Genomic DNA, 26352 nt, shown 5'->3' with positions numbered 1-26352 from the left:
ACACACTGCCACAGTCATGGTAATATAGAGCTGTGCTTCACATCTAGAATCAGAATGTCTAGGTTTAAACTTGTAAAGCCTGCCAGAGTAAAAAAAGAAGCAATGTTTCGATGTTCACCTAAACTAAACACGTTTCTCTGTAGCCAGGTCTATGAACTGCTGCACTATAACCAGTCAGCCTAGGTTAAAGTCTAATATCATAGATCATAAAAAAATATGTTAAATCATTTATATGTATAATAATATGCTCATTGAGTTGAAGAGTTTTTGTACCTATACAAACAGTTGGCCTACTTTGATAGACATCTACATTAACTGGGTATCTAAATACATTCAAACTAAGCATTTAAGTTATTCTTGATACCAAAACCACTGTTATTGGCGCGCGCTGTGTCTCTGGTGGATAGCAACAGTGAGCTGAAGCCTCGACTGGACACACACTTTAACGCACAGCTGGTTCATTTCTCTTTAATGATTGGGTAGGTCTATTTAGGTCAGTTCGGTCCATATGACATCCCCCATCTGACTCAACTGTGTCCCTCCTGCACTTAAAGAAGACTGCGCGTCATTTTCGCTCTTTTCCACCTCCGACTGTGAGGTGCCGGGTACAGCTAGTCTTGTGTCGACATCTGACAGCAATCATGGTATGTATATTTTACGTTATAATTTATTCGAAGAGAATGTTTCGGACCCGCCGAAATATTGATATTACGATTATGAAAAAGTGATGGGCTCAATCACATCGTTTCCATCAAGATAGGCTACTTGATATAGGCTACAGGGCCCAAATGAGTAGGCTTTTGGGGGGTTTATTAACAGTAGACCTATATCCTAAAATCATAGTAGCTTACTTTGCGTAACATAACTTATAAATTGGTATTTTAGAATTCATTTAGCTTTACGTTGCAGTCTATAAACATTTAAAACAATTTATCTGGATGCGACGACCGTCATTTCGGTGCGTGCAAGTTGAGGGGTATGAATTTTGGAATACCGTTACCCCGTTATAAATAGCATGTGCACGCCCACTGTTCCCGGAGATGGCCGTATTAAAGTTACATGTTCAGATATTGTGCAAGCGCTTCTACAGTAGCTTATCGTTGTGGACATCGTATCGTAGAAACACGAGACGGTGTTGTCTCGGTAAACAACATTATACACCTGCAACAATATGAGCAGGTGCTCGTGCCCCGGTCTTGGCATATTTTGCTTTCACTTGGTGCGTCATAGGCACACTGCGGCAAAGGCCAGGCGACTGGATCTAAAACATTTCTCACTATCTCAAGTTATTACAAGTAAGCGAGTACGCACACATCTTGATCGCTTTAAGATCATCCGTCTACATCTAACACTTTGTTCTGTCCAATTTAGAAACACTTCAGAAAAGTTTTTGAAACAGTTGCTCTGTCATTACTCACCCGAGAAACCCAAACACATTGTGGTTTTAAGATGTGAAACAGACAGTTTCAATGTAATGTGAAGTGTATGTCTCTGTATAAATAGTGGATCTCTGTACAACTTTGCAACCCTGATGCATCCTCCTATTGATAATCCGTGTCATGCCCCCTTCAAGAGGGGATGCCTGCTAGGTCGGATCCTAGAGGGAGCAAGGGTGGCATCTGACCCATGCTAACTGTTTACATTATAGTACATTTCATACAGTAATATTAATATTGGATGCACATTATTTAAACTACAAAGTTTGAATAATTTATGGTGGCATACAACTACCCTCGTGCCCCCCCTCACCACCCTACAACTACCCCCTGCCCCCTCCACCCCCTGCCCCCTCCACCCCCTGCCCCCTCCACCCCCTGCCCCCTCCACCCCCTGCCCCCTCCACCCCCTGCCCCCTCCACCCCCTGCCCCCTCCACCCCCTGCCCCCTCCACCCCCTGCCCCCCAAGGTGAACATGTCTAGATCTGCCCCTGCTTGCCTGTATTTGTCACTGTAACATCTCTCATAATCAAAGACATCCTGACCTTCATCCTCAGGTGAACTTTACAGTAGATCAGATCCGTGAGATCATGGACAAGAAGGCCAACATCAGGAACATGTCTGTGATCGCACATGTGGACCATGGGAAGTCCACCCTGACAGACTCGCTGGTGTCCAAGGCAGGGATCATCGCGTCGGGCCGGGCCGGGGAGACCCGCTTCACAGACACCAGGAAGGACGAGCAGGAACGCTGCATCACCATCAAGTCCACGTAGGTGTTCTAACACAGGCATCGTGGAGCTGCAGAAGTAGATGCCATTGGTTAAACACATTACACTTTATGCAGACTAAATCTATGCATATTACTATTTCATGTTGTGATCAATTTCTCATATACATGAATAGCTTGATTTTAATTTACATGAGATATCATCTTACTGCTGGTGCATACCATCACAGTGCTCTTACAGGCCCTACAGGGGGTCACACTTTATCTTAATGTCCAGTGGAGTTAAGTAACAAAGTAGAAATGATTGTAATTTGTTCTCCTCTCCTCCTCCTACGATGAGGCTGTAACATGTTGCTCTCCCTACAGAGCTATCTCTCTGTACTACGAGCTTAAGGAGAGCGACTTGTCCTTCATCAAGCAGAGCAAGGACGGTCTGGGCTTCCTCATCAACCTGATCGACTCCCCGGGCCACGTGGACTTCTCCTCCGAGGTGACTGCAGCTCTGAGGGTGACAGACGGCGCGCTTGTAGTGGTAGACTGTGTCTCAGGTAGGACGAGCCTCCGGCCTCAGGCCTCGGGCCTCAGGCCTCACAGTGTTGTCCTGCTGCTAGTGCTTGGCTTCACAAGGCTTGACAAGATTTGAACTGATCTTGGCTTAATGAAACATGCTACAGTCCATCTTTTGGAAATGGTCGAACCTTTTACAATTACAGGTCTGAAATGACAAGTTTGATACGGATAATTTACTGAAACATGCTACCAGCTGCAAAAACAAAGTCTTAAACAAGTGTGTTTGAACAATATAGTTGCAAAGGACATATACCCAAGATACTGTTAACCTAATCGTTTTCCTAGAACAAGTCCAATTTTCTTCTCCAAACAAGCGACTAGAGAAAGTTGCTTGAGCACAAAGCATATCGTCACTGCATGCACCTGGCAGTCTGAGTGATACAGGTGATCTTTCTGGCACACAGGTACCCTTTACCTATATGGTCCGAGCCCTATATTCTACATGTGCAACCAAAAAGTCTGGCAATTATTTATGCATGCTCAGTATTACACATCTGTGTTTTGTGTGTTTGTGGTTTTTACTGTTACTAGACTAATTCTAGGATAAATGCATGCATGTCAGATGGGACATCTGTATTTATTATTATTACGTATATTTTACGTAAGCATTCATATGTGATATGCCCCACTAGTGAAACATCATTTAGGTACAACATGTTGTGTACTATTCGCATCACACCACAGCATCCTGCGAACACTGAAACGAGCTTCCTCTGCAGGTGTGTGCGTCCAGACAGAGACTGTGCTCCGCCAGGCCATCGCCGAGCGCATCAAGCCCGTCCTGATGATGAACAAGATGGACCGTGCCCTGCTGGAGCTGCAGCTGCAGCCGGACGAGCTGTTCCAGACGTTCCAGCGCATCGTGGAGAACGTCAACGTCATCATCTGCACCTACGGGGAGACGGAGAACGGGCCCATGGGGAACATCCTGGTGCGGCACCCTGGAGGCTGAATTTCCCTTTAGCAGACTAGTCAAAGCACAGCTAACGAAGTACAGGTCACCTTAAGGAGAAGCATTAAACACTGTCAGGCACCCAGCCAAGCGAGATAGATAAGTCAAGCTCAGTCAAATTATGCTAAGAACATTTGGTAATTTAACCTGTATAACATTAATGTTGATTTCCTTTCAAAATCGAATATTTCGCTTCTTCTCTTGTGGTGGTTGGGCGGTAGATTGACCCGGTGATCGGGACAGTTGGCTTTGGCTCCGGGCTGCACGGTTGGGCCTTCACCCTCAAGCAGTTTGCTGAGATGTACGTGGCGAAGTTTGCAGCCAAGGGCGACAAGAAGGCAGAGATCCCGCCAGCGGAGCACTGCAAGAAGGTGGAGGACATGATGAAGAAGCTGTGGGGAGACAAGTGAGTGTGACTCAAACATTCAGCCCAGACTGGACTGATTCCAAATACAGTGGTCCCTCAGCTCCATAGCTACATATAGTAACAGAATTGGGCCTATTTCATCTACACCATAAATTAATATACACTTCAAGTGGGCATTCAGGATTCTTCAATTATAAATGAGTTCTAAATGAGAACTAGTTTGCTACCACACCTACCAATAAGTCTTTAAGTAGTTAAGTACTTAAAACATATCATTTTCATTCCTCCAGGTACTTTGATCCAGCCGTTGGAAAATTCAGCAAAACGGCCACGAACGCAGAAGGCAAGAAGCTGCCTCGCACCTTCTGCCAACTGGTCCTGGATCCCATCTTCAAGGTTTGCTGATGAAAGAGTGGAATGAATATTAACAGTTTACAGTAAATACATCTGTTAAAATATGTTAGAACAGCAGTAGTTTTTATTTCGTCCAATGGGGACATTTGCTGTTTGAACCTCAATCGTTGAATCATTCATTACACAGTATTACAGCACAGCAACAAAATAACATGTCAAAATCTTTTGTTTCAGGTTTTTGACGTCATCATGAACTTCAAAAAAGAAGAGACACAGAAACTGATTGAGAAGCTGGATGTGAAGCTCGACGCCGATGACAAAGAGAAGGAAGGCAAACCTCTCCTGAAGGTCATTATGGACGTTTTAACGTCTCTGTCCCATGACAAAGTCTGACTCGAGACTTTTATCCAGTAAACAGCACATCATATTTAACCTACTAACTAAAAGTAAAAATAAGCATGTTTATATTTTAATACACTGTGAAAACCTGTAGTGAACTAAGAACAATAGAACAATCTAAGAACGGTCTGTCCCGGCAGGCAGTGATGCGGCGCTGGTTACCTGCCGGCGAGGCCCTGCTCCAGATGATCACCATCCACCTGCCGTCGCCCGTCACCGCCCAGAAGTACCGCTGTGAGCTCCTGTACGAGGGCCCCATGGATGACGAGGCCGCCATGGGTCAGTACACATCAGACAACCCTCCATTAGGACCACGAGACGCGAGCATGGAAGTGGATTTTAAGCACACAATTACTGTACAATACAAATGATCCAAATCCTCACACTCGAGTGTTGGACCTCAAACTGGAAAATGTGAGGAGGTCAAAGTATGTGTTGAGTTGTGAAAGCTACACTTGGTGAATTTACAAAAGACAGTCCTGAGGTCAATTCTGTGTTTCACAGGTGTGAAGAACTGTGACCCTAAAGCACCGCTGATGATGTACATCTCCAAGATGGTTCCCACCACAGACAAGGGCCGCTTCTACGCCTTCGGCCGTGTTTTCTCCGGCGTTGTTTCCACGGGACAGAAGGTGCGCATCATGGGTCCCAACTACACCCCTGGGAAGAAGGAAGACCTGTACATCAAGCCCATCCAGAGGTCTGTGGAGAGCACAAACCACATGTGCTTTTGGGATTTAAAACAATCTGTAAAAAAAAGAAAGCATCAACTTGAAAAGCTTTAAAAAAAGATTACAACTTTTTTCTAATGTGAAAACAATTCTCCCACCTCTCTCCCATACACACACTCTCCGCCTTACCCCTCCACCTCTCCCCCTCCCCCAGGACCATCCTGATGATGGGCCGCTATGTAGAGCCCATCGAGGACGTCCCCTGTGGCAACATCGTGGGGCTGGTGGGCGTGGACCAGTTCCTGGTGAAGACCGGAACCATCAGCACCTTCGAGCATGCCCACAACATGAGGGTGATGAAGTTCAGCGTGAGCCCCGTGGTCAGGGTGGCGGTGGAGGCCAAGAACCCGGCCGACCTGCCCAAGCTGGTGGAGGGGCTGAAGCGCCTGGCCAAGTCCGACCCCATGGTGCAGGTAAACACAAGAGCTAGAACACAGGGATTCACAGGAGTATGTATGGGGGGGTTTCAAACCTGAAACCTCTTGATCTGCAGTCTAATGTGCTACCAGGGGAGCTCTCCTGACTGCTGTGTTGTGCTGTCTAGCTGTGCTGACTGCGCTGTGTTGTGTGCAGTGCATCATTGAGGAGTCAGGAGAACACATTGTGGCTGGAGCGGGAGAACTTCACCTGGAGATCTGCCTCAAGGACCTGGAGGAAGACCACGCTGGCATCCCCTTAAAAGTGACTGGTCACACAGCAACCACGCCTTTTCATAACTGGTACCCTTTTCTCAAGGTCAAAGACATGTATTTCAACAGCACGGCTACTGTAACACAATCGTCTTCCCCACCCTGTGTGATCCCTCCAGAAATCAGACCCGGTGGTTTCGTACCGTGAGACCGTCCAAGAGGACTCAGACCAGATGTGTCTGTCCAAGTCCCCCAACAAGCACAACAGGCTGTACATGAAGGCTCGCCCGCTGTCGGAGGGCCTGGCGGAGGACGTGGACAAGGGCGATGTGTCAGCCAGGCAGGAGCTCAAGCTGAGGGCTCGCTACCTCTCCGAGAAGTACGAGTGGGAGGTGACTGAGGCCCGCAAGATCTGGTGCTTCGGCCCAGACGGGACGGGACCCAACATCCTGGTGGACGTCACCAAGGGGGTGCAGTACCTGAACGAGATCAAGGACAGCGTGGTGGCCGGGTTTCAGTGGGCCACCAAGGAGGTGAGGAGAGGGAGGTGAGGGTGGGGACAGAGGGGGGGTAGGCTAGAGTGAGTGGGCCACCAAGGAGGTGAGGAGAGGGAGCTGAGGGTGGGGCCAGAGGGGGGGTAGGCTAGGGTGAGTGGGGGAGAGGGAGGTGAGGGTGGGGACAGAGGGGGGGTAGGCTAGGGTGAGTGGGGGTGAGGGAGGTGAGGGTGGGGACAGAGGGGGGGTAGGCGAGTGAGTGGGAGTGAGGGAAGGAAGAGAGATGATTTATCTTCGACAGCTGTTATAAATCGCTGCTAGTTCCTGGTCTCAATACTGAGACCAATACTGTGTACCTGTCAGATAAAGACTTTGTCTTGAACCAGGGAGCCCTGTGTGAGGAGAACATGAGGGCCGTTCGTTTCGACATCCAGGACGTCACCCTTCACGCAGACGCCATCCACCGTGGCGGTGGACAGATCATCCCCACGGCCCGCCGCGTCCTCTACGCCTCCGTGCTCACCGCCCAGCCACGCCTCATGGAGCCCATCTACCTGGTGGAGATCCAGGTGAGGCCACCCTGACCAGTCAGTCACTTCTCTGTGGAAGACGAGTTGGCCATCACGTTGACCGGTTAACAACATCGGTGTAGCAGAGAGGCTTAAAGGCAAAGCTGCTACAGAAAAGGATTTGAAACCACTGATAAATTCATGGTCAACTTGAACGCTCCTATTTCCCTTGTTTCCCTTCAGTGTCCTGAGCAGGTGGTTGGAGGAATCTACGGTGTGTTGAACAGGAAGAGAGGCCATGTGTTCGAGGAGTGCCAAGTGGCTGGAACACCTATATTTATTGTAAAGGCGTATCTTCCTGTCAATGAATCATTTGGTAAGAACATTGTCACCAAGTTGTCTCTTTATATTCTGGTATTTATTTTCTGTCAGTTTATTAACAACGGGATGCCAGTTCAGTCGTTCGGACTGGGAGCATAAAATACTAACACAAAACATATTTCTGGTTTCCTGTGTGTGAGGGCTTGAGTAGCTCAACATTCCTCAATCTGCCAGGGAAACATACCTTCAGAGAATTACATGTATAAATAATTGTTTTTATTCCCCCGCCCCAACAGGCTTCACAGCTGACCTGCGGTCCAACACGGGTGGACAGGCCTTCCCTCAGTGCGTGTTCAACCACTGGCAGATCCTGCCTGGAGACCCCTTTGACGAGAACAGTCGGCCATGCCAGGTGGTGGCAGAGACCCGCAAACGAAAAGGCCTCAAAGAGGGCATTCCTGGCCTTGACAACTTCCTGGACAAACTATAATGGGCTCGTTTGAACTGCTCCAGAGAAATTTGTCATTATAGCACTTAACTGTCAAAACAAAATAAAAACAAAAATAATGAAAATACAACTGCGCAACGTATAAAAACAAAACAAAAAATGAAAACATGGGGAAAGGTTTACAGTAAATATAGGATAGGGTGAATAAAATCCTTGACATCTGTTGAATCACATCCAATAAAAAATAAGCACCATATTTTGTGTTGGTTTGCTTACAATGGTAATGGCATCAAGAATGATCCCTTATACAGATGAAGGTTCACATAAAAAACAAGTTAGGTGCTCTATTTATCTGCTAAAACAATGCCACTTAACTAGGTAAAAAAAAGTACAGTATAAGATTTCATTTTATGTTTTTCTCCATTTCTCATTTCGGTTACAAAAATGCTGCTCTGCCAATTTGGAAATGACAATGGTGTTTTTTTGTTGTAATTGTAGCTTGTACTCATTCCTGTGGATCTTTTTGATAAATCACCAAATACAAGAGCAATGTGGAAACTGACAAAAGAATGGAGATGGGTGCAGTAATAACACAACAAGCCCAGCCCTGTATGGGTGTGCACCGGCTCATCTGGGCACAAAGTCAGGTGTGAGGATGCAGTGTCCAAGCCTAGCACCAGGCTGCCTTCTTCCTCTTCACCCGCTTCCTGCTTCCTGTCCAACAATCACCAAACATTCTGCTGTTAGCTGCTGGGTTTAGAATGTTTGAAAACATAACTGTCATTTTCACGCTGCCCCAACAAACACCAACAGGCACATCACACCAAACCAACACAACCCAACAGCTGCTGGTGTTTGTTGGTGTTTGTTGGGGCAGGGTGACCTGGCCTGAGGCCTACAGGAGCTGCTTCTCAGAAGGGAGCGTGGCCAGCGCAGGAGGCTGGATGAGGAGGGGAGGATGAGGGAGGAGGTCAGTCGAGAGAGATGATGTCTGATATGCTGCTAGGGCCCCCTCCACCCGCCAGGCCCCCGCTGGTGATGACAGCCGTCTCGTGGGCCGGGGCGGAATGGAGGCCGTCGTAGTGAAGGCTGGAGGACGACACCAGGCTGGTGCTGGCCGAGGCTGCGCTCTGCAGGCTGCTGGACAGGTTGTCCAGGAACATGGGGGCTCGGTAATGCTGAAAGAATAACAAAAAGGGGGTCATTGTACGGATTTTGCAACATGGGATTGTTTTTTACCTGTGATTTCTAGGTATACAATTCTGAAGGGACATTTTGTGTTTCATAATAATAACTTGGACTAAAACCAATAGCTGTTGCTGAAGAAACAATCAAGGAAAAACAGTTACCTGTGTGTCTCCTTGGATTAAGGAAAACAAATCGAGATCTAAAAATACAAAACGTTTGTTAAGACACTTGACTACATCGCCATGGTAAAGGTTATATGAGTATTGTAAAGAGTATATTAGAGCCTGTGTGGCTGCGTACTCTGCATGTCTGTGGGGATGGTGGAGAGGGAGGAGTGGTGGAAGGGGACAGCGTAGTCCGCCAGCGAGGAGGCCAGGTAGGGTGCGTCCAGGGTCTGCACGGTGGGCATGCGCACTGACGCTGGCTGGTACGTCAACACCCTGGCAGGTGTGAAGACACACACACACACACACACACACACACACACACACACACACACACACACACACACACACACACACACACAAAGCTTCTAAAGTAAAGATGCTGTTTTAACAGGACAAGTCAGTGGTGTTCCTGTGTGTGTGTGTGAGAGAGGGTTTCCTACCCCTTGCCGTGCACCTCCTCGTTCTTAGACAGGTACACACAGCGCTTCTTCAGTGGAGGGTCCTCCTCGTCATCCTCGTCCTCCTCTGACGAGCTCTCCAGCGTCAGGTCGATCACGTCTGCCTTCCTGGAGGAGGGGGGCTCGCTGTGGGGGGCCACGGAACACTGACGCACCGGGGCGGCTGGGGGAGGGAGGGCACTGACTTAAAGCCACATACACACACCCATACACACAAAAGCTGCACACACACAGACATGAGAGGCACTGAAGCAGCCACAACCCCCTTCACAGGATAATACACATTCAGACTTCCTCCGTCCACAGGGGGCTCTTCTCAGTACTCACTCTCCATCTTGGGGAGGCACTGGGAGGACAGCTTCACTGCCTCCTTCTTCGGCCTCATGGGACACCAGGTTCCATCCTCCTGGAACTTGATCTCGTCCACGTCAGAGCAGTCGTTCAGGATCTCCATGAACAACCTGGCGAGCATTAGGAAACCCAACACACAACTTTTTATTCACACGTCTCAGACAAATCTGGCAATCTCTAAATCCTGAAGGGACTTTTTGGGGTGTTTTCCGAACTAGACTGAACTACACCGGATTTGAATCCAGGCCGCTGCGGTGAGGATCTCACCCGTCGATGATGAGGCTCTCGTAGGCCGCCTTCTTGTCGCACACGGGGCAGATCCAGGTGGGCTTCTTCTCGTTCATCTGCAGGTAGAGCGCCGCGTCGAAACACTGCAGGTGGGAGCAGGTGACTGCCCGACACGGCACCGTCAGCCTCATCTTACCCAGCTGGGAGGAGGGAGAGACACACAGAGAGGAAGAGAGAGGAAGAGAGACATGCATCAATTAACTACTATCTGCAGATGCATCAATAATCTCATGGTATAATCCTGACGTTGATATTAACACAGGTCTGACTTACAGGACACATGAGAGACACTCTCAGGCTGGTTGTAGCAATCTCGCTGTCAGGGTCTGCGGTCAGCTTCTCCTTTACTGCAACACAGACGCAGTAAAAAGACTACAGATTAGAGAGAAGCGTTAAGAACCCTGGAAGAACTACAGTTATGGCCGCTCAGGCACAGGAGCAGGGAGAACACTGCCCTCTAGTGGCTCATGGATCATGGTGGATCCTATTCACGTTTGTGAGACACGATTTCTGTTTTGAGAGTTTCCCCAGAGAGGCCAAGCTCTCAGAAGGGTGGTTCACGTGCCAGAGCTACGCTAGAGCGTAGTCGTGTGTGTGTGTGGTGCTGCAGCGGGGCGTGGGGATGGTTCAGGGTGAGGTCACTTCTTACTGAGGGCTCTGGAGTGGTCGGGGTTCCTGATGCCCTTCATGCGTAGTCTCTGTAGCAGCAGGGGGGAGGTGAGTTGGCGGACCAGGTACACCGACATGGAGTAGGTCTGGGAGAACAGACATGATGTCACACCTCAGCTGAGGGTTAGGGGGAGCTGCTGAACTGTGGGCTTCTGGGAAGCCCTCTGTGGCATGGCATTGCTTGTAAAAAGGGCTCCGCAAATTAAATGTGATTTTTCTGAAATATCTTCCAGCTCTCTCTCTCTCTCTTTATTTATAAATAAAGCACTTCACATGATTCAGCCAAAAGATACATGTTTATAATGACACTCCTAAAAGTGATACTTTGTGGATGCTTGGCTGCTAACAAACGTACCTTCCCGATTTCAGGAGCCCATGTGACCGTTATCTGATTGGGTACCGCCGAGGACAATCTGACCAATGAGGTGATGTTTAGAGGTCTTCCAGGTCTCTTCTGTTCTACTCCATTTTTTGGTGGAGGTGCGTAACCCTGGAGGGGAAATAAAACGACATAATAGCCCTGAAGTTCTGTCAAGTCAATAGATGTCACAGTGTAAACCTTGAACTATAACATCAATATTGATCCTGTGTTCACTGAAAAAAAGGGAGGGGTTTGTAAAGGTGGGACTAGATGGGACTGTTGACAACAGTCCAGTCTAGTCCCACCCTTTTTTGACAGGAGAGCAGCCATCGACCAAACAGAGAGCTTATCAGGACCCAACCTGATAAGTCATGAACCCTGGTCAAACCAACTGACCAGGTGTTGTTTAAAGTTATGTCACCAGCCTCTGTCCATGTCTCTGTACAGTCTATAGAGCATGGAAGTGGGATATTGGGAACTTTGTGAAGATTGTATAGATGTGACTGTGAAATCTTGAGACTACGGCAAGCGCCTGTTAAACCATCCGAAACAGACAATACTTAATCATGTCAGCTGAATAAAGAGAATACCAACTGTGCATACAGGCAAGGGAAACAGCTTCCCATTGACTTTGATGCAGAGACTGTTTGGGTAGTTATCCTCCTGCAAACAACTTGTCTCTGACAGGCAAAACCTACATGGACAAAACAAACATCATTCAAAAATTAACATTTTAGAAAAAGAATATAGTTGTAAAATGTTCACAAGTTTGACGACATTCAGTGAACATTCTCACCTCAGTTGAATTTGAACCATGTAGTCTCTTCGTCCACCGGGTAGAAAGTCCCTTCAAACACAATGTACCATAAGACTTCAAACCCAGACAACGTGACAATGTGACAGTGTGACAGTGTGACAGTGTGACAATGTGACAATGTGACAGTGTGACAGTGTGACAGTGTGACAATGTGACAGTGTGACAGTGTGACAGTGTGACAGTGTAGTGTGACAGTGTGACAGTGTGACAGTGTGACAGTGTGACAGTGTGACAGTGTGACAATGTGACAATGTGACAGTGTGACAGTGTGACAGTGTGACAGTGTGACAGTGTGACAGTGTGACAGTGTGTTGAGAACACAGCAAGTACCTTGAAATGCAAACTTCCCTGACTTGCTGGGGGGTCAGGGCAAAGATGAAGGTCTTCTCTTGGTGGTATCTTTGAACAGTGCTGGCTCCTAAAAAAACAAACATGCCCTTTATCAGGATGATTTTAGAAGAGAGACACTTCAAAAAAAAAAAAAGAAGGACACTTCTAAAAACAGGTTCTAACCGAGGCTAGACGGCTTGATGAGGACGTCCAGCACATCGTAGAAGGGCAGAGATTTCATCAGCACGTCAGGGTGGACGGGAGGGATGAGGGGGGCCTGCTGCTGCAGGGTCATCCTGGGCTCGGTCCCGGACGCCACAACCCAATCTCTGCTCGACAACTCAGAGTCACTCGAGTGACTCAGACTGAGTGACAGGTCAGAGTTCACAACACAAACACTCCCTTCCGTAGAAAAGAAGGCGGTTTTGATACTGGCCAAATCCGGCAGACTCGCGTCTATTGTTTTGGGAAAGCGTTGTCGATAAAGATCTTTGATTTTGACCTGCACGGCTCGACTGCAGCCGTTTTTCAGCAGATGCAAAGTCCTCAGAAGGAGTTCATGCTTGCGACCACTTCTGTTTCGTCCGGCAAAGCCCAATAACACTTGTAGTTCTGACACTCGGAAACTTGATATCATGCTCTGGAAAACAAGGAGAGACAAAGTACACAAGACATGAAGCCACTGTGTACTGTACAGTAAACATATGTAGGCCTTAAAAGTTGGTAGCCTATTGTTAATGTTCACAAACCTACTGTTTTGCAACTGTACCACTTAAACACACGATAAAGCCAGCATCGAGCCAGGTTTCACGTTAGTAAATTTAGAACAGGTCATATTAAAACTAGATCTAGGCAACATGTTACTTAGGGGAAAGTGCCAACAACTAAAGTTGGAACTATTATAACTACAACGCTATTGCTGAAGTGGAAAAATTACAACATAAACCCTGGGAGAGGCTAGAAGCTCTCAAGCACATCTAACATGAAATAACGACTAACGTTTTATCTTTACAATGTAACATTGGCGTTAAAACATAAGAAACGGATACACTAATTATTCAAACTGGCTTTTATATTTCCCGTGTGATCATCACCCTCCCAATCAAACACAATCCCACAAGAGAAGAAAACCCCAACTGACCCTTCACTCTACGGTCCATGCTGCATTGTTCATATGTGTATATCCTTTTCATACCCTTAACAAATGTGACTGCTACGCATCTAAAATGTAAAAAAAAAATCAACATAATCCAAGACCAATTAGATAATACATGAAATGCCATAGCAGGAAAAAAAAGAAAGAGTTCCATTAGCCAAGGACTAAGACATATCTCAAGTGCTACGTTTAAGGAAGTTTGCTAGGTACTGTAGATAGCTATCAACTTAAAATACCCCACAACTAAGTTTCCTAGGTACTATAGATAGCTATCAACTTAGAATACCCCACAACTAACTCCACTTACTGAAACGTACCTAAAGTACTTTCCTAACTAGATAACGTCAGGTAGTCCTAGTTGCATGAACAAACAACAACAATCGTAGCTAGCCTTGTAGCTATGTTATTGTACTAGCGTTAGTAGTGTAGGACTGAGGTACTAACCAGCTACATGGTTAAGAACTTGTTGTGGTTATTATATTTACTGCTAGTGCAGTTAACTATCGAGCAAATTCATTTCGCTAAATATAGCCTAATTGTTTAATCGTAACTGTCATTATTTCAAAAACTAATGTAAAAACTAGCCAGCTCTAGCCTAGCTAGTTAGCTAACAAGTTGTTTGCAATGGCTAGCTATCTCAAGTTAGCTGATGGTCTAGTTAATACTTACAGTGGGGACACGACATGCAAGGTATTTACGCTAGTCCAAATACAACACGTATGTCGTATGTATGTGACTGTAGTGCTTCAACCATTAATCATCACTATAGTTATTAAATGCACGGCGACAAAGGCATAGAAGCCATATTGCTATCTCCCTGTCTTTGTTTTTTAGCCTACCCGGAGCTCGTCAAAATCCGCCATTTTCCCCGATATTATCCTGGTTATTTGTTAATTCGTTTCGGTTACGCGGGCAGCATTGGCGGCTTATCCGGATTCAATCCGGTGAAAACATGAACAAGACAAGCATGTTGTTTCCCTGCTGATTTATCTTCATAATTTTGTATTTTGGTAATTTGACAATATTTGCAATAAAAATACATAAAGTTATGGCTATAGGTTATACTTCTTCCCTTAACTCCTTATCCGTTTGGCTGACCAACATGAGACATCATAAACCAGTCCTATCAAAACAAGTGGACCTGCGGATTCCCACCACCAGATATATTTCCGGTTGACCCAGTATTTAAACAAACTTCACTTAAAAGAACTGTACCCCAAACTCTTACTGGAATTTCAAGGAATGTTCTGTAATCATGCAAAAACTATGTAGAATCATGCTTTCAGTATTATCTATATTTTGATTGTTAGTGATTTAGAAGATAGACATAAGGTGAAGAAGGGTGTTGTAGTTTATCTAGTTTACGTTAAAAGTTGGGGAAACCCATGGAGACCTAGTCTATCCTATATAAGTGTCATTCGCTTAAAACGCTAGCAAAGTGTCAGTTCTCTCTCAAAAATAAAGGTGTATATAGGCCTACAGGAAATGAAAGCCAGGTTCATGAAAGAAGGCAGATGACATGCATTTAAAATTAGTCAGGGACATTTAAAACCAAACAGCGATGTTAAAAACTCCATCCCATTAACTAACAATCAACCCAATTGTTGAGAGGTTGTTATCACAATAGGCATATTTATTAGTCAAGTAGGTCTATTATTTTACAAATCAAAGTCCAAGTACTTTCATATCACCACAAGAGGGAAGTATTTTACAGGGCAGTCATAGATCCAGGTAGGCTGCCAAGTGCAACCATCCATCATCATCATCCTCTTACTAAAATGCCAAGAATGTCTGTCCAGTGTTTCCCACAGAATGTGATTATATTTGTGGCGGTAATTTTTTAACCCTATGAGTAGCATCACAAATATGTGATCGTTCAAAAAATAAATTGACCACCTCCGTATACATTATTTATAAGCCAATTTATTTTTCGCTAGCTAGCTAGTATATCGGATCTGGCGAACTGCTAACCCAATCAGCATCCTCCTAGTCTCACCTGGCGATGACGATAGAAAAGGCGGCAACATTCATGCGCATGCGAATGTTTTCATAAACCAATTTCCAAATTATCAGGCGACGGTGTGTTAAAGTTGAAATGCTGTTCGCATTCGCCCCCCAAATATAGCCCTTAAAAGTATACATCTTTCTATAACAAACTCCTTAAAGACTCGGATTCTGCGAAACGTTGCCTCTATCGAAAAGTACAACAGGCCATCGGTCTACACCCAAACAAATGAGCAAAAGTGAGAGGAGTAGCTAGCTCTAGCTTGTTGGCCTAATTCAGTGATGTTGCTGCTCTAGACTACAACAACTCACTACGGTTTAGGCCTGTATATTACAGCAATTTGATGTACATGTTAGTGAATTAATGCGTTTACGGTAGCAAAAAACGCTTGAAAAAAGGTAGCACTAATTCCCGAATCATCAGACATTCTGACGTCATTGCAAGAAACTCAACACAACACCATCTGCTGGATGACTGTAAGAAGTACAAATGCAAATCTCAACAAAATAGAATGGAAAGGTATGTTTAAAACATTACTATTTATTTATTTATTATTTAGTCAGTACTGACAGCATACTCATATTTAGTCCATATAATTAAAATGCTACATTGCACTGCATTTCATAGAATGATAGAAAAAGCAAATACTTTTATTTAAACTTTATTATTTGATTATAATTGTCAGTATTGTGAATCTCTTCAATAGTGCTTGTTAAAAGGCACACATTTTCTTAACAATACATTTTCCCAGGCTTCTTGCTCCATCGTGTTGCTGGCTTCATGGAGGCTACGAAAAGCTGTTTGTCTGTCCAGTTGGAGGTAGGAATACTTTATCTCACAGGCTCTTTGTACAGCACCACGAGACACATGAAGATTGCATAATTGATTGAAACCAATTCCGAAATTGATTGAAACAAACACAAAAACCAAGGGTCAATTTTTTTCCATTGCGCTGTATACAGTATTTGCATCTTTAAAGTTTTGACATTTAAAACTGACATGGAGTAGAGTAGAGGTTTGTTACAATCCACGTGCATAAATGTCCACATGTCCAAATGATTGAATCCTTATAAGTTTCCCTTCATCTCTCTTACTGCTCTCTCACTCCAACCAGGCTGGTTCTTTCAATCTTAATCCAGTCCGAGCCTTTTCAGAAAGCAGAACTGTTGGTGTACATGGGGAGGGAGGGGTATAGGGAGACCTTCAGCAGTTCTGTAAACACGGGTGGTCTAGACTGGTAGAATGGAGGTCATTTCTCGAAACAGTCTCCATAGTCCTACATACAACTGTCAGCTCTCAGTCTCAAGTGAATCAACATCTGGTCTCGGCAGTTACTCTGGAATTTGAAAGTGAAGCTGTAGCACTGACCCAGAAGGGCTGTTTAAATCTTCCAGATAAACTGACTACATCCAACCCTACTCTCAGTGTTGTCATAGCATCCATTGCCATATCTAAAAGGAAAAAAAAACATAGTAACCCTTTTTTGGCAGAATAATTTTGAACTAAGTGTTGGCAGCCTTGTTGCTGTGATTCCATCTGGTTCTGTCATTTCAACAATCATGATAAATCTCTCTGTTCTGATGTTACACCAAGTTTATTTTGATGGTGAGCTGTCTCTCAGGGTAACAGTTTAAAGATTAAATTCTCCAGATGCAACGTCAGTAGAGTGAACTAGGCTAAATAGGGGTCAGGTGGCTGAGCGGTTAGGGAATTGGGCTAGTAATCAGAAGGTTGCCAGTTCGATTCCCGGCCGTGCCAAATGATGTTGTGTCCTTGGGTAAGGCACTTCACCTTACTTGCCTCGGGGGGAATGTCCCTGTACTTACTGTAAGTCGCTCTGGATAAGAGCGTCTGCTAAATGAATAAATGTAAATGTAAATGGTTAACATCTTGACCCAATTTTGATCATTAGATGATTTTTAATGCACCCTAATGTGTCAACGACAAGTGATGATTGAACATCTACAACACTAAATCGTGTGGTTTTCCTCTAAAGCGACTTCACACAGACAGTGTTCTGTATCTGTGATGGAAGGATGTTACTCTTCCAGCTTCTGTCTGTTTGGAATGAACTGGCCTCTCTGTGCTGTTTACTGTAAATGATCCTGTTTCTAACCATCAGAGCGCTGGGCACATACGAGTGATTGATGAAGACTCCTAGTGTGCCTGTGCTTCAGCATCGGTGACCAGGGCAACCGCCCCTAGCTGTTCATTAGCTGCCCTTTCCTCTCTCTCACACACACACACTCACACGCACACGCACACTCTCACACATGCGCACACGCACACGCACACACACACGCACACACGCACACTCACACCCACATTCTTGCATACAGTACAGTATACACACACACCACCAAGCCTCCTGAGAGTACTGGCTTTATTAACCTCAGCAAGGCCTATATTGTCAGGAGGCCAGACAGAGGCAAGACCCCCAATTATTGCTGAAATCAACCCCCAGCTAGTTTCCTCCTAAAGCAGGTGATGTGAGCTTCTGTGTGGGGCGGCAGAACCCTTGTTAGGCTGCTAAGCGAGGCGTCCTCTGGGACCTGCCTTTTCAGATCTGTCAGTGAGCGTTGCTATACTTGTCCTTAGCAAGAAGCCAATCGAAGGCCATGGATGTTGTTGCTGCCATGCCAACCCTAGGAAACGGCATCATAAAACAGACATTTGTTGGCCTCCTGATTCCAGTAACCTGGGGTTGTTAGGTACAGCAGTGTTTAATCAAGGGGCCTGTTTTAAGCTTCTGTTACACGATGGATAAAGATGTTAGCATCTATATTATGCAACATTAGTTCTGTTTGTGAAAACATTGTCATAAAGCGTAAGTTTCATAAGGTAATTCTTTTATTTTTGAATTTAATAAAGTAGGCCAACAGAAATCTCTGGTGTGCCCCATTACTCAATTATAAATTAAAGCACAAAGACTGAAACAGTAAGATAATATGTATTCATTCAGGTAATAGCTTTAAGAAAATGACAGCTTCCTCAGACAACAACAATCTTATCAGATAGAAGTGTAACTAATCAACTTCCACAGAAACAGGAAGAGGAGTACATTCAATTATATAAAAACTGCATAGAGTGGCACTGGAAGCAGTCAGAGTTCCAGACCATCTAGCATCTCTGTAGCAGAAAATGAGCTCTTTAGCTCTGTAATGCTTTGAATTAGCGCATGGCAGTATCTAACTAGATGCTCAAATGTATCTCTATCTTGCTTAGTGACTTGATGCATTCTTCAAGAGTTAGCTTTCCACCAGCTAGCTTGTCTCCCACAGGAGGATCTCGTTGCTTTCTCAAGGTCACCACCTGTTTCCCATTGGACGTTTTGGTCCAGCAAGACATACCTTTATTGATATTTCCATGATGAAATTAAGCATGTTTGTGTGAAGATCTAAATGCTCTGATAGTCTGTGATAAATCTGTGAGAATGTTTGGAGTGTACACACCTGGCCTTAGGGCTTGGGCAAACACTTGTGTGAAATGACATTGTATTTTTTGTGATTAAGTCAGGGTCTGTCTGGAAGTAGTGCCGTTAAGAGTATTATGGGGGCAGTGGCTGGGAGCTGATCCAGACAGCACTTTAGTTTCTGTATCCGTCTCACAAACCAAAATGTCTTGGGACATTATAAGATTGCCGACTAGTATCGTTTTAGTGTCAACCAATCCAGTAGCTGGTAAAATAAAAGGAGGGGATTGTGTGTGTGTGGGAGGGGGGGGGGTAGTAGAGGAAGATCTTCATATCTTTTTGTCAGCAGAGACCCTGAACATGCTCGCTTTCCTTCTTGTGACCCTCACCCCCCCTCCTCCATTTGTGAGGTGAAACAGGGAGTGAGTGGCAGGTGTGGAGCTGCTGTTAGTGGGACTGGCAGCATGTTGGTGGTCACACATTCATCTGGAGCTGTCACTGTGTGGATCTGTGTGTGGTTGGAGCTGTCACTGTGTGGATCTGTGTGTGGTTTTAAGCACATTTGCATATTAAATGCTTTATATCCTCTCGACCCGAAGCTAGACTCTGAATCGCACTTGTTTTTTTTTTTTTTTTTACTGTGCATGTGCAGGTCTTTGCAGGCCTGGTCAGTAGCAGGCAGTAGCTGTGACTGTTCGTGACTGAGTGTTCGGAGCATAACCGAATAATGTCTCCCCTAACCCTTGTTTCAGTCACTCCCCTCCGGCGTTTCAGTCACTCCCCTCCGGCAGAAGGCTGCGGTCCATCAGGACCAATACCTCACGCCACAAAAACAGTTTCTTCCCTTCCGCTGTTGGCCTCTTCAACAAGGCCAAGGGACCACACTGACTCTAATGACTTCTTGCTTAAAACACACTGCTTTGCACTGCATTACAAAATGGTATCTTGTACATTTGTATTTTTTGTAATATTTGTATTTTTGTATTTTTATATTGTAATTTACGGCAACTTATATTTTATTTTATTGTATATTTAATTCTATTCTAATCCCACTTAGTACTGCTAGTTTATGTCCCCTTAGTATAGATAGTCCACATATTAAAATTTTAGGTATATGTTTATTGTATGCACCTTCCTGCCAAAGCAAATTCCTTGTCTGTGCAAACTTTCATGGCGAATAAATCCCATTCTGATTCTGATTCTGAAAAGAATTGAGTTGTTTAACTTGAGTAACTTTTTTGTAATGTATTACAAAATTCCAAAGTAGCTTTGATATTGTGCATGATCTTGGATTACAGAGTAATGGATCACCCAATTCTGGATATTATTATTGATATATTTTTTACAAAACAAAATGTTTGAAAACAAACAAACAAAGAAACAACAACAATACTTACAAACCTAAAACAATATTTTGTCAAAAAGATTTTTTACCCCAATGTTTTATTTTTTTAAACAAATATTTATTTTCGAAATTCTGATCAGCTTATTTAGCTAAGGATCAAATTGATGAAAAGTTGCCAAATAAAATAAATCCTGTTGACACAGAGGATGGAAGATAATCTGACAATTATTTATTTGTAAATATTGATCACATGCGAGTTGCTAAGGGTAACCATAGCAACCTTAAGATGCCATCTTGACACCAGTGTTTGGTGCCACGGAAACTAAAACGATATTGCTGACATCTTTACCACAACCATCAGCACATGCGGCACATTTCTGAGTAAAAAGCTGTTTTAAACTTGACGGTTGTATGTAAATCATTGTTCTACAGTTGGATATTATTGTACACACAACCAAAACCTTAAACTCAGCCAGGTGCTTGGCATAGAAACGACGACAATAGGGAAACTAAAGAGTATATCCACACATTGAATTGATGCCTTAACGCTTAAAGCATCTTTTGTCAACCAGCTACCTCTGGTGTCAAACTAATAATGCATCACCCACCAGTAGAGTATGAAAGCACTTATTCTAGACGACAGGCCTTGGACCATGACCCAGATATCCGTTGGCGAAACATAATCCCATCACTATATATTAGGTCCCACACCTAAACCCTCTTTAATAACTGGAACGTAGCCCACGCCACCTCCACCTTTTGAGAATTTGTCATGATTTATCTCAGTATTACTCAGACAATGCCTATATCAGACTCCTTTCATCACGGGTTGTTTGTGCTGGTATTAAAAGAAGCATTCACTCATTGTCTGACTCACTGTCTGACTTCCAGTGTTCCAGTTTTCACTGACTTTATGAAGTTATATTTCCAATGTGAAGCCCAAGAAAGAGACTTATTCAGCATATTGGTGCATTGAAACATAGTTCATGGTGCATATGATCACTCTGGGGAGTGGGTGATGGTTGGTGATGTCTCAAATACTAGTATTGCATTAGAAATCTGTGTGTGTGTGTGTGGGGGGGGGTTGTGTGTGTGACCTCTGATGCCAGACCTTCCTCATAATTAAAGGTGGGGGCAGCATGGACTTATCTAACTAGCGTTGTAGCATGAAGAATGAGCTTATCAGGTTACCTTTGAGGCTACTCCAAACCCCCACCCCTGTGAATTTGGGCCGGCGCAATAAATGTCATCCCAGTTCTGCACTCGACACCACACCCAGGGGTTAGACTTGACATGAGAGAAAAGAAACTTGATCCTTTAACCAGAAAAGCGCCAGGTTTTGTAATGTGCCAAAGAATTTTCACTCAATGGAATGTTGTGGGTGTTCAGTGACTGAACAAATGATTCAGCTGAATAGTAACCTGTGTGAATTCCTCAATAATACCTACTCGCGCCAAGGTATTTGATTGTGACCAACAGAACAATAGACTGCAGTTGAATGCTGTTTGACAAACAGATGCTCTTACATTGAAATGTTCTGTCAGTGCCAGGGGCATTTAGAGACACTGAAAATCTTACCAATGCAACTTCATCCATGCAGCAGTCAAAAATGCATCCGTTGGGCTTTAGACATGTTTCATGTCTCTGAAGGTATGTAGCTTATGGAAGTGTCAGAATGTGTCATGAGCACAGAGGCCTTTTATAATCTACATACAGACACCCAACGCAATTGACTTCCATTAACTGCCTTTTTTTCTCCTTACATATCCTTCTTTAGATTGTTATGCTTTTGGATAACATGCTTTTGGCCTTGGGATACCCTACCTCAAAGCGCTATATAAAGCCCCACCTCTCTCATCAATGTAACATAACTTTGTGCACCCAGTACAGATCTTTATATTAAAACCCTATGGAAACATGAATACATTGTTAATTTAGCACACATGTCTGTCAAAGCTGAACACCCAAGCAACACAACCAATCACTAAACACAAAACTTAGTTATAGGGGATAAAAAAAAAATCAAACAGCCACAATGGCCATTTTATTAGATGACAATATTCATTAGTCTGCAGTTGCCTGGGATTTGGCCTTCAAACTGCATTGAATCAATGACATTCCTTCTTTCATCTGTATAGCTTTCAATAAGGTGTCCACACAAGAAAACATGTATTTTTCAGTAGGTTCCTATGCTCTTATGGTCTAAAATCCCAATACGTCCTTGAAAAGGGAAAAAATAAAATTCAGGTTGCCAAATCAAAGGCTATGTGCTAAACAACAACGCTTAACATATCCTTTTATCTGTTGACTTTGAAACCACACGCACTATTATAAATGTTGGCATATGGAAACATCACAGACCGTCACAACATATATTCTTTTGGTTACGTTCACATCTATTTTCATTAAAGTTGAGTTGATATAAGACAGAGATCGAAGAGTTTTTGGAAATAATTTCTCATGGGGGTAGAAATTGACGGGTAGAAAAATTAAGTAAATTAATTAATATTCCAGTCCTTCAGTTGTGCAGCTATGTGCTGAAGTTGCTAATTGGTATTGACAGAACAGGAGCCAGTCTCAGATCAGTGGTGCAAATCTGCCCTGACAGCTAGGAGGTGATTTTGGTGTGTGGAATTCCACTACAGAGGTGAGAGGTCACCATAGAAATCAATGGCCACTAAAATAGCAGATGGGGGAGACAACATCTCTGTGTGTCTTATTGATGGGTCATCAAACAGAACTAAGAAGCTTGTAAGCATAAGAAAATGCCTGAGAGCTGTTAGACCCTGGAAACAGCGGGTTTTATTTTTTAAGATTAGAATATAAGTACCACAGCAGTAGCTGTTACCAGTCCCACACCAGTAGCTGTTACCTGTCCCACAGCAGTAGCTGTTACCAGTCCCACACCAGTAGCTGTTACCTGTCCCACACCAGTAGCTGTTACCAGTCCCACAGCAGTAGCTGTTACCTGTCCCACACCAGTAGCTGTTACCAGTCCCACAGCAGTAGCTGTTACCTGTCCCACAGCAGTAGCTGTTACCAGTCCCACACCAGTAGCTGTTACCTGTCCCACACCAGTAGCTGTTACCAGTCCCACAGCAGTAGCTGTTACCTGTCCCACACCAGTAGCTGTTACCAGTCCCACACCAGTAGCTGTTACCTGTCCCACAGCAGTAGCTGTTACCAGTCCCACAGCAGTAGCTGTTACCAGTCCCACACCAGTAGCTGTTACCTGTCCCACACCAGTAGCTGTTACCAGTCCCACACCAGTAGCTGTTACCAGTCCCACACCAGTAGCTGTTACCTGTCCCACACCAGTAGCTGTTACCTGTCCCACACCAGTAGCTGTTACCTGTCCCACACCAGTAGCTGTTACCTGTCCCACACCAGTAGCTGTTACCAGTCCCACACCAGTAGCTGTTACCTGTCCCACAGCAGTAGCTGTTACCAGTCCCACAGCAGTAGCTGTTACCTGTCCCACACCAGTAGCTGTTACCAGTCCCACACCAGTAGCTGTTACCTGTCCCACACCAGTAGCTGTTACCAGTCCCACACCAGTAGCTGTTACCAGTCCCACACCAGTAGCTGTTACCAGTCCCACACCAGTAGCTGTTACCTGTCCCACACCAGTAGCTGTTACCAGTCCCACACCAGTAGCTGTTACCTGTCCCACACCAGTAGCTGTTACCAGTCCCACACCAGTAGCTGTTACCAGTCCCACACCAGTAGCTGTTACCAGTCCCACACCAGTAGCTGTTACCAGTCCCACACCAGTAGCTGTTACCAGTCCCACACCAGTAGCTGTTACCAGTCCCACACCAGTAGCTGTTACCAGTCCCACACCAGTAGCTGTTACCAGTCCCACAGCAGTAGCTGTTACCTGTCCCACACCAGTAGCTGTTACCAGTCCCACACCAGTAGCTGTTACCTGTCCCACAGCAGTAGCTGTTACCAGTCCCACAGCAGTAGCTGTTACCTGTCCCACACCAGTAGCTGTTACCAGTCCCACACCAGTAGCTGTTACCTGTCCCACACCAGTAGCTGTTACCAGTCCCACACCAGTAGCTGTTACCTGTCCCACACCAGTAGCTGTTACCAGTCCCACACCAGTAGCTGTTACCAGTCCCACACCAGTAGCTGTTACCTGTCCCACACCAGTAGCTGTTACCAGTCCCACACCAGTAGCTGTTACCAGTCCCACAGCAGTAGCTGTTACCAGTCCCACACCAGTAGCTGTTACCAGTCCCACAGCAGTAGCTGTTACCTGTCCCACACCAGTAGCTGTTACCTGTCCCACACCAGTAGCTGTTACCAGTCCCACACCAGTAGCTGTTACCTGTCCCACACCAGTAGCTGTTACCAGTCCCACACCAGTAGCTGTTACCTGTCCCACACCAGTAGCTGTTACCAGTCCCACAGCAGTAGCTGTTACCTGTCCCACACCAGTAGCTGTTACCAGTCCCACAGCAGTAGCTGTTACCAGTCCCACACCAGTAGCTGTTACCAGTCCCACACCAGTAGCTGTTACCAGTCCCACACCAGTAGCTGTTACCAGTCCCACAGCAGTAGCTGTTACCTGTCCCACACCAGTAGCTGTTACCAGTCCCACACCAGTAGCTGTTACCAGTCCCACACCAGTAGCTGTTACCAGTCCCACAGCAGTAGCTGTTACCTGTCCCACAGCAGTAGCTGTTACCAGTCCCACAGCAGTAGCTGTTACCTGTCCCACAGCAGTAGTTGCTGCTGACCTCCTGCAGCGGGTCAGTCAGCAGCAACCTCCTCCAGCAGGAGAGCAGCATCAGCAGGAACCAGCTCAGTCTGACGGTGAATCACCGTCCTCCTCAGCTTCAGCACGCCAAATAATGTAGTCAGACCCAAACAATTTAGGAAAGCAGTGACATGTTCTGTCTCCCTCTGCAGATCTCGTCTACCCCCTTCAACCCAGATTGATGGTTCGCCTTACTTTATAGTAGCGCTATCGATCAGCAACACCATTGTCAGTGGTGCATAAAATTAACACTGTGTTATAGGAGCATGGATTTCTGTCAATCTCTGACAAGATAGCCCATTATTGGACAACCACCCCTAATTTGTTTTTGTTTATTCAGAAGTATAAAGTAACACCGAACGAGCCCTTATAATAACTCAATTACCTGAAAATCCCTGCAAGCCCATCAACGGCCACTAATCTTTGCTGGCACTAATTACATCAGGGTTCTCAGCCTTAATTAACCAATCTTTACTCTATTTTAGCCGCTTAATGCTGCACACATTGAGACATCATTAGTTTAATTGCCTACATTTGCCAAATTGTACTTTGACCTTTGTCCTGCAGAGTAGACAAGTTCTGTCTCTCGCCCGGCACACTGAGAACACTAATTGGCAATTTGATGTTAAATTCTGACATCTGCATCTGGAAAATATGACCATCCAATCTTTTTATGCAATCTTAGTATATGCCAACATGGGAATTGTCCTGTAATGCTACTAAAAGTATCATGTGACATTAGTTATCTGTTGGACTTGCTATGCATTCTGTGGCTTAAACAGATTTTTACATTTTATTTGCACAAGGTGGACTTGGTATGGATTTCATTACTTCAGGGTGCCTTATTGGGCAAATGAGAAGCTCATGTGCCTGTAGTTTTTCCAATATCTGAAAGTGTTGCATGAATAATCTTTTATTTCTCAGGAAGCTCTCTGTTTCTTATTATATCAGCCATCTTACCCATAACATATTTTTATATTATAAAAGTAGATGCAAAACAATCCTCATTGATGTTTACTATATTAACACTTGAATAAGTATGTTGAATCTCCAAATTAATACAGCAAATTCTTCACAGTAAATCTATTTTTAATGT

At 44.8% G+C, this 26352-nt stretch overlaps 2 protein-coding genes and 1 long non-coding RNA gene across 5 annotated transcripts in view; 2 read left to right on the top strand and 1 right to left on the bottom strand.

Annotated features, from left to right (window-relative positions):
- Nucleotides 1–490: 490 nt before the first annotated feature.
- Nucleotides 491–8197, top strand: eef2l2 (eukaryotic translation elongation factor 2, like 2). Its single transcript, XM_062451681.1, has 15 exons — nt 491–644; nt 1995–2209; nt 2534–2715; nt 3457–3668; nt 3911–4095; nt 4347–4452; nt 4645–4758; nt 4950–5088; nt 5314–5509; nt 5695–5953; nt 6114–6221; nt 6349–6702; nt 7050–7232; nt 7416–7548; nt 7790–8197. Exons 1-15 carry the CDS (start codon nt 642–644, stop codon nt 7981–7983), a joined length of 2583 nt encoding a protein of 860 aa, XP_062307665.1. The 5' UTR covers nt 491–641; the 3' UTR covers nt 7984–8197.
- A 236-nt stretch (nt 8198–8433) lies between these two features.
- pias2 (protein inhibitor of activated STAT, 2) lies at nt 8434–14623 on the bottom strand. 3 transcript variants are annotated; one of them, XM_062451682.1, is made up of 15 exons: nt 14396–14623; nt 13712–13791; nt 12754–13210; nt 12571–12658; nt 12220–12270; nt 12027–12117; nt 11418–11552; nt 11043–11148; nt 10667–10740; nt 10373–10533; nt 10082–10215; nt 9737–9917; nt 9430–9569; nt 9291–9328; nt 8434–9119 (listed from the first exon to the last, which is right to left on the bottom strand). In XM_062451682.1, exons 3-15 carry the CDS (start codon nt 13205–13207, stop codon nt 8913–8915), a joined length of 1860 nt encoding a protein of 619 aa, XP_062307666.1. In that variant the 5' UTR covers nt 13208–13210; nt 13712–13791; nt 14396–14623; the 3' UTR covers nt 8434–8912. The 3 variants fall into 3 exon arrangements, with proteins under 3 accessions (XP_062307666.1, XP_062307667.1, XP_062307668.1); XM_062451683.1 differs by having other exon boundaries at nt 14566–14584; XM_062451684.1 differs by lacking the exon at nt 13712–13791.
- A 1115-nt stretch (nt 14624–15738) lies between these two features.
- LOC134012062 (uncharacterized) overlaps nt 15739–26352 on the top strand; it is a 57180-nt gene continuing 46566 nt past the window's right edge. The window contains exons 1-2 of the long non-coding RNA XR_009928528.1: nt 15739–16250; nt 16483–16550. This is a non-coding gene — a long non-coding RNA (uncharacterized LOC134012062). The remainder of the gene's footprint in view (nt 16251–16482; nt 16551–26352) is intronic.

Source organism: Osmerus eperlanus, chromosome 25 (assembly GCF_963692335.1).
Source record: "Osmerus eperlanus chromosome 25, fOsmEpe2.1, whole genome shotgun sequence".
Lineage (NCBI taxonomy): Eukaryota > Metazoa > Chordata > Actinopteri > Osmeriformes > Osmeridae > Osmerus > Osmerus eperlanus.
Note: the sequence above shows the minus strand (reverse complement) of the source record. Positions and strands in the feature narration are given on the sequence as shown.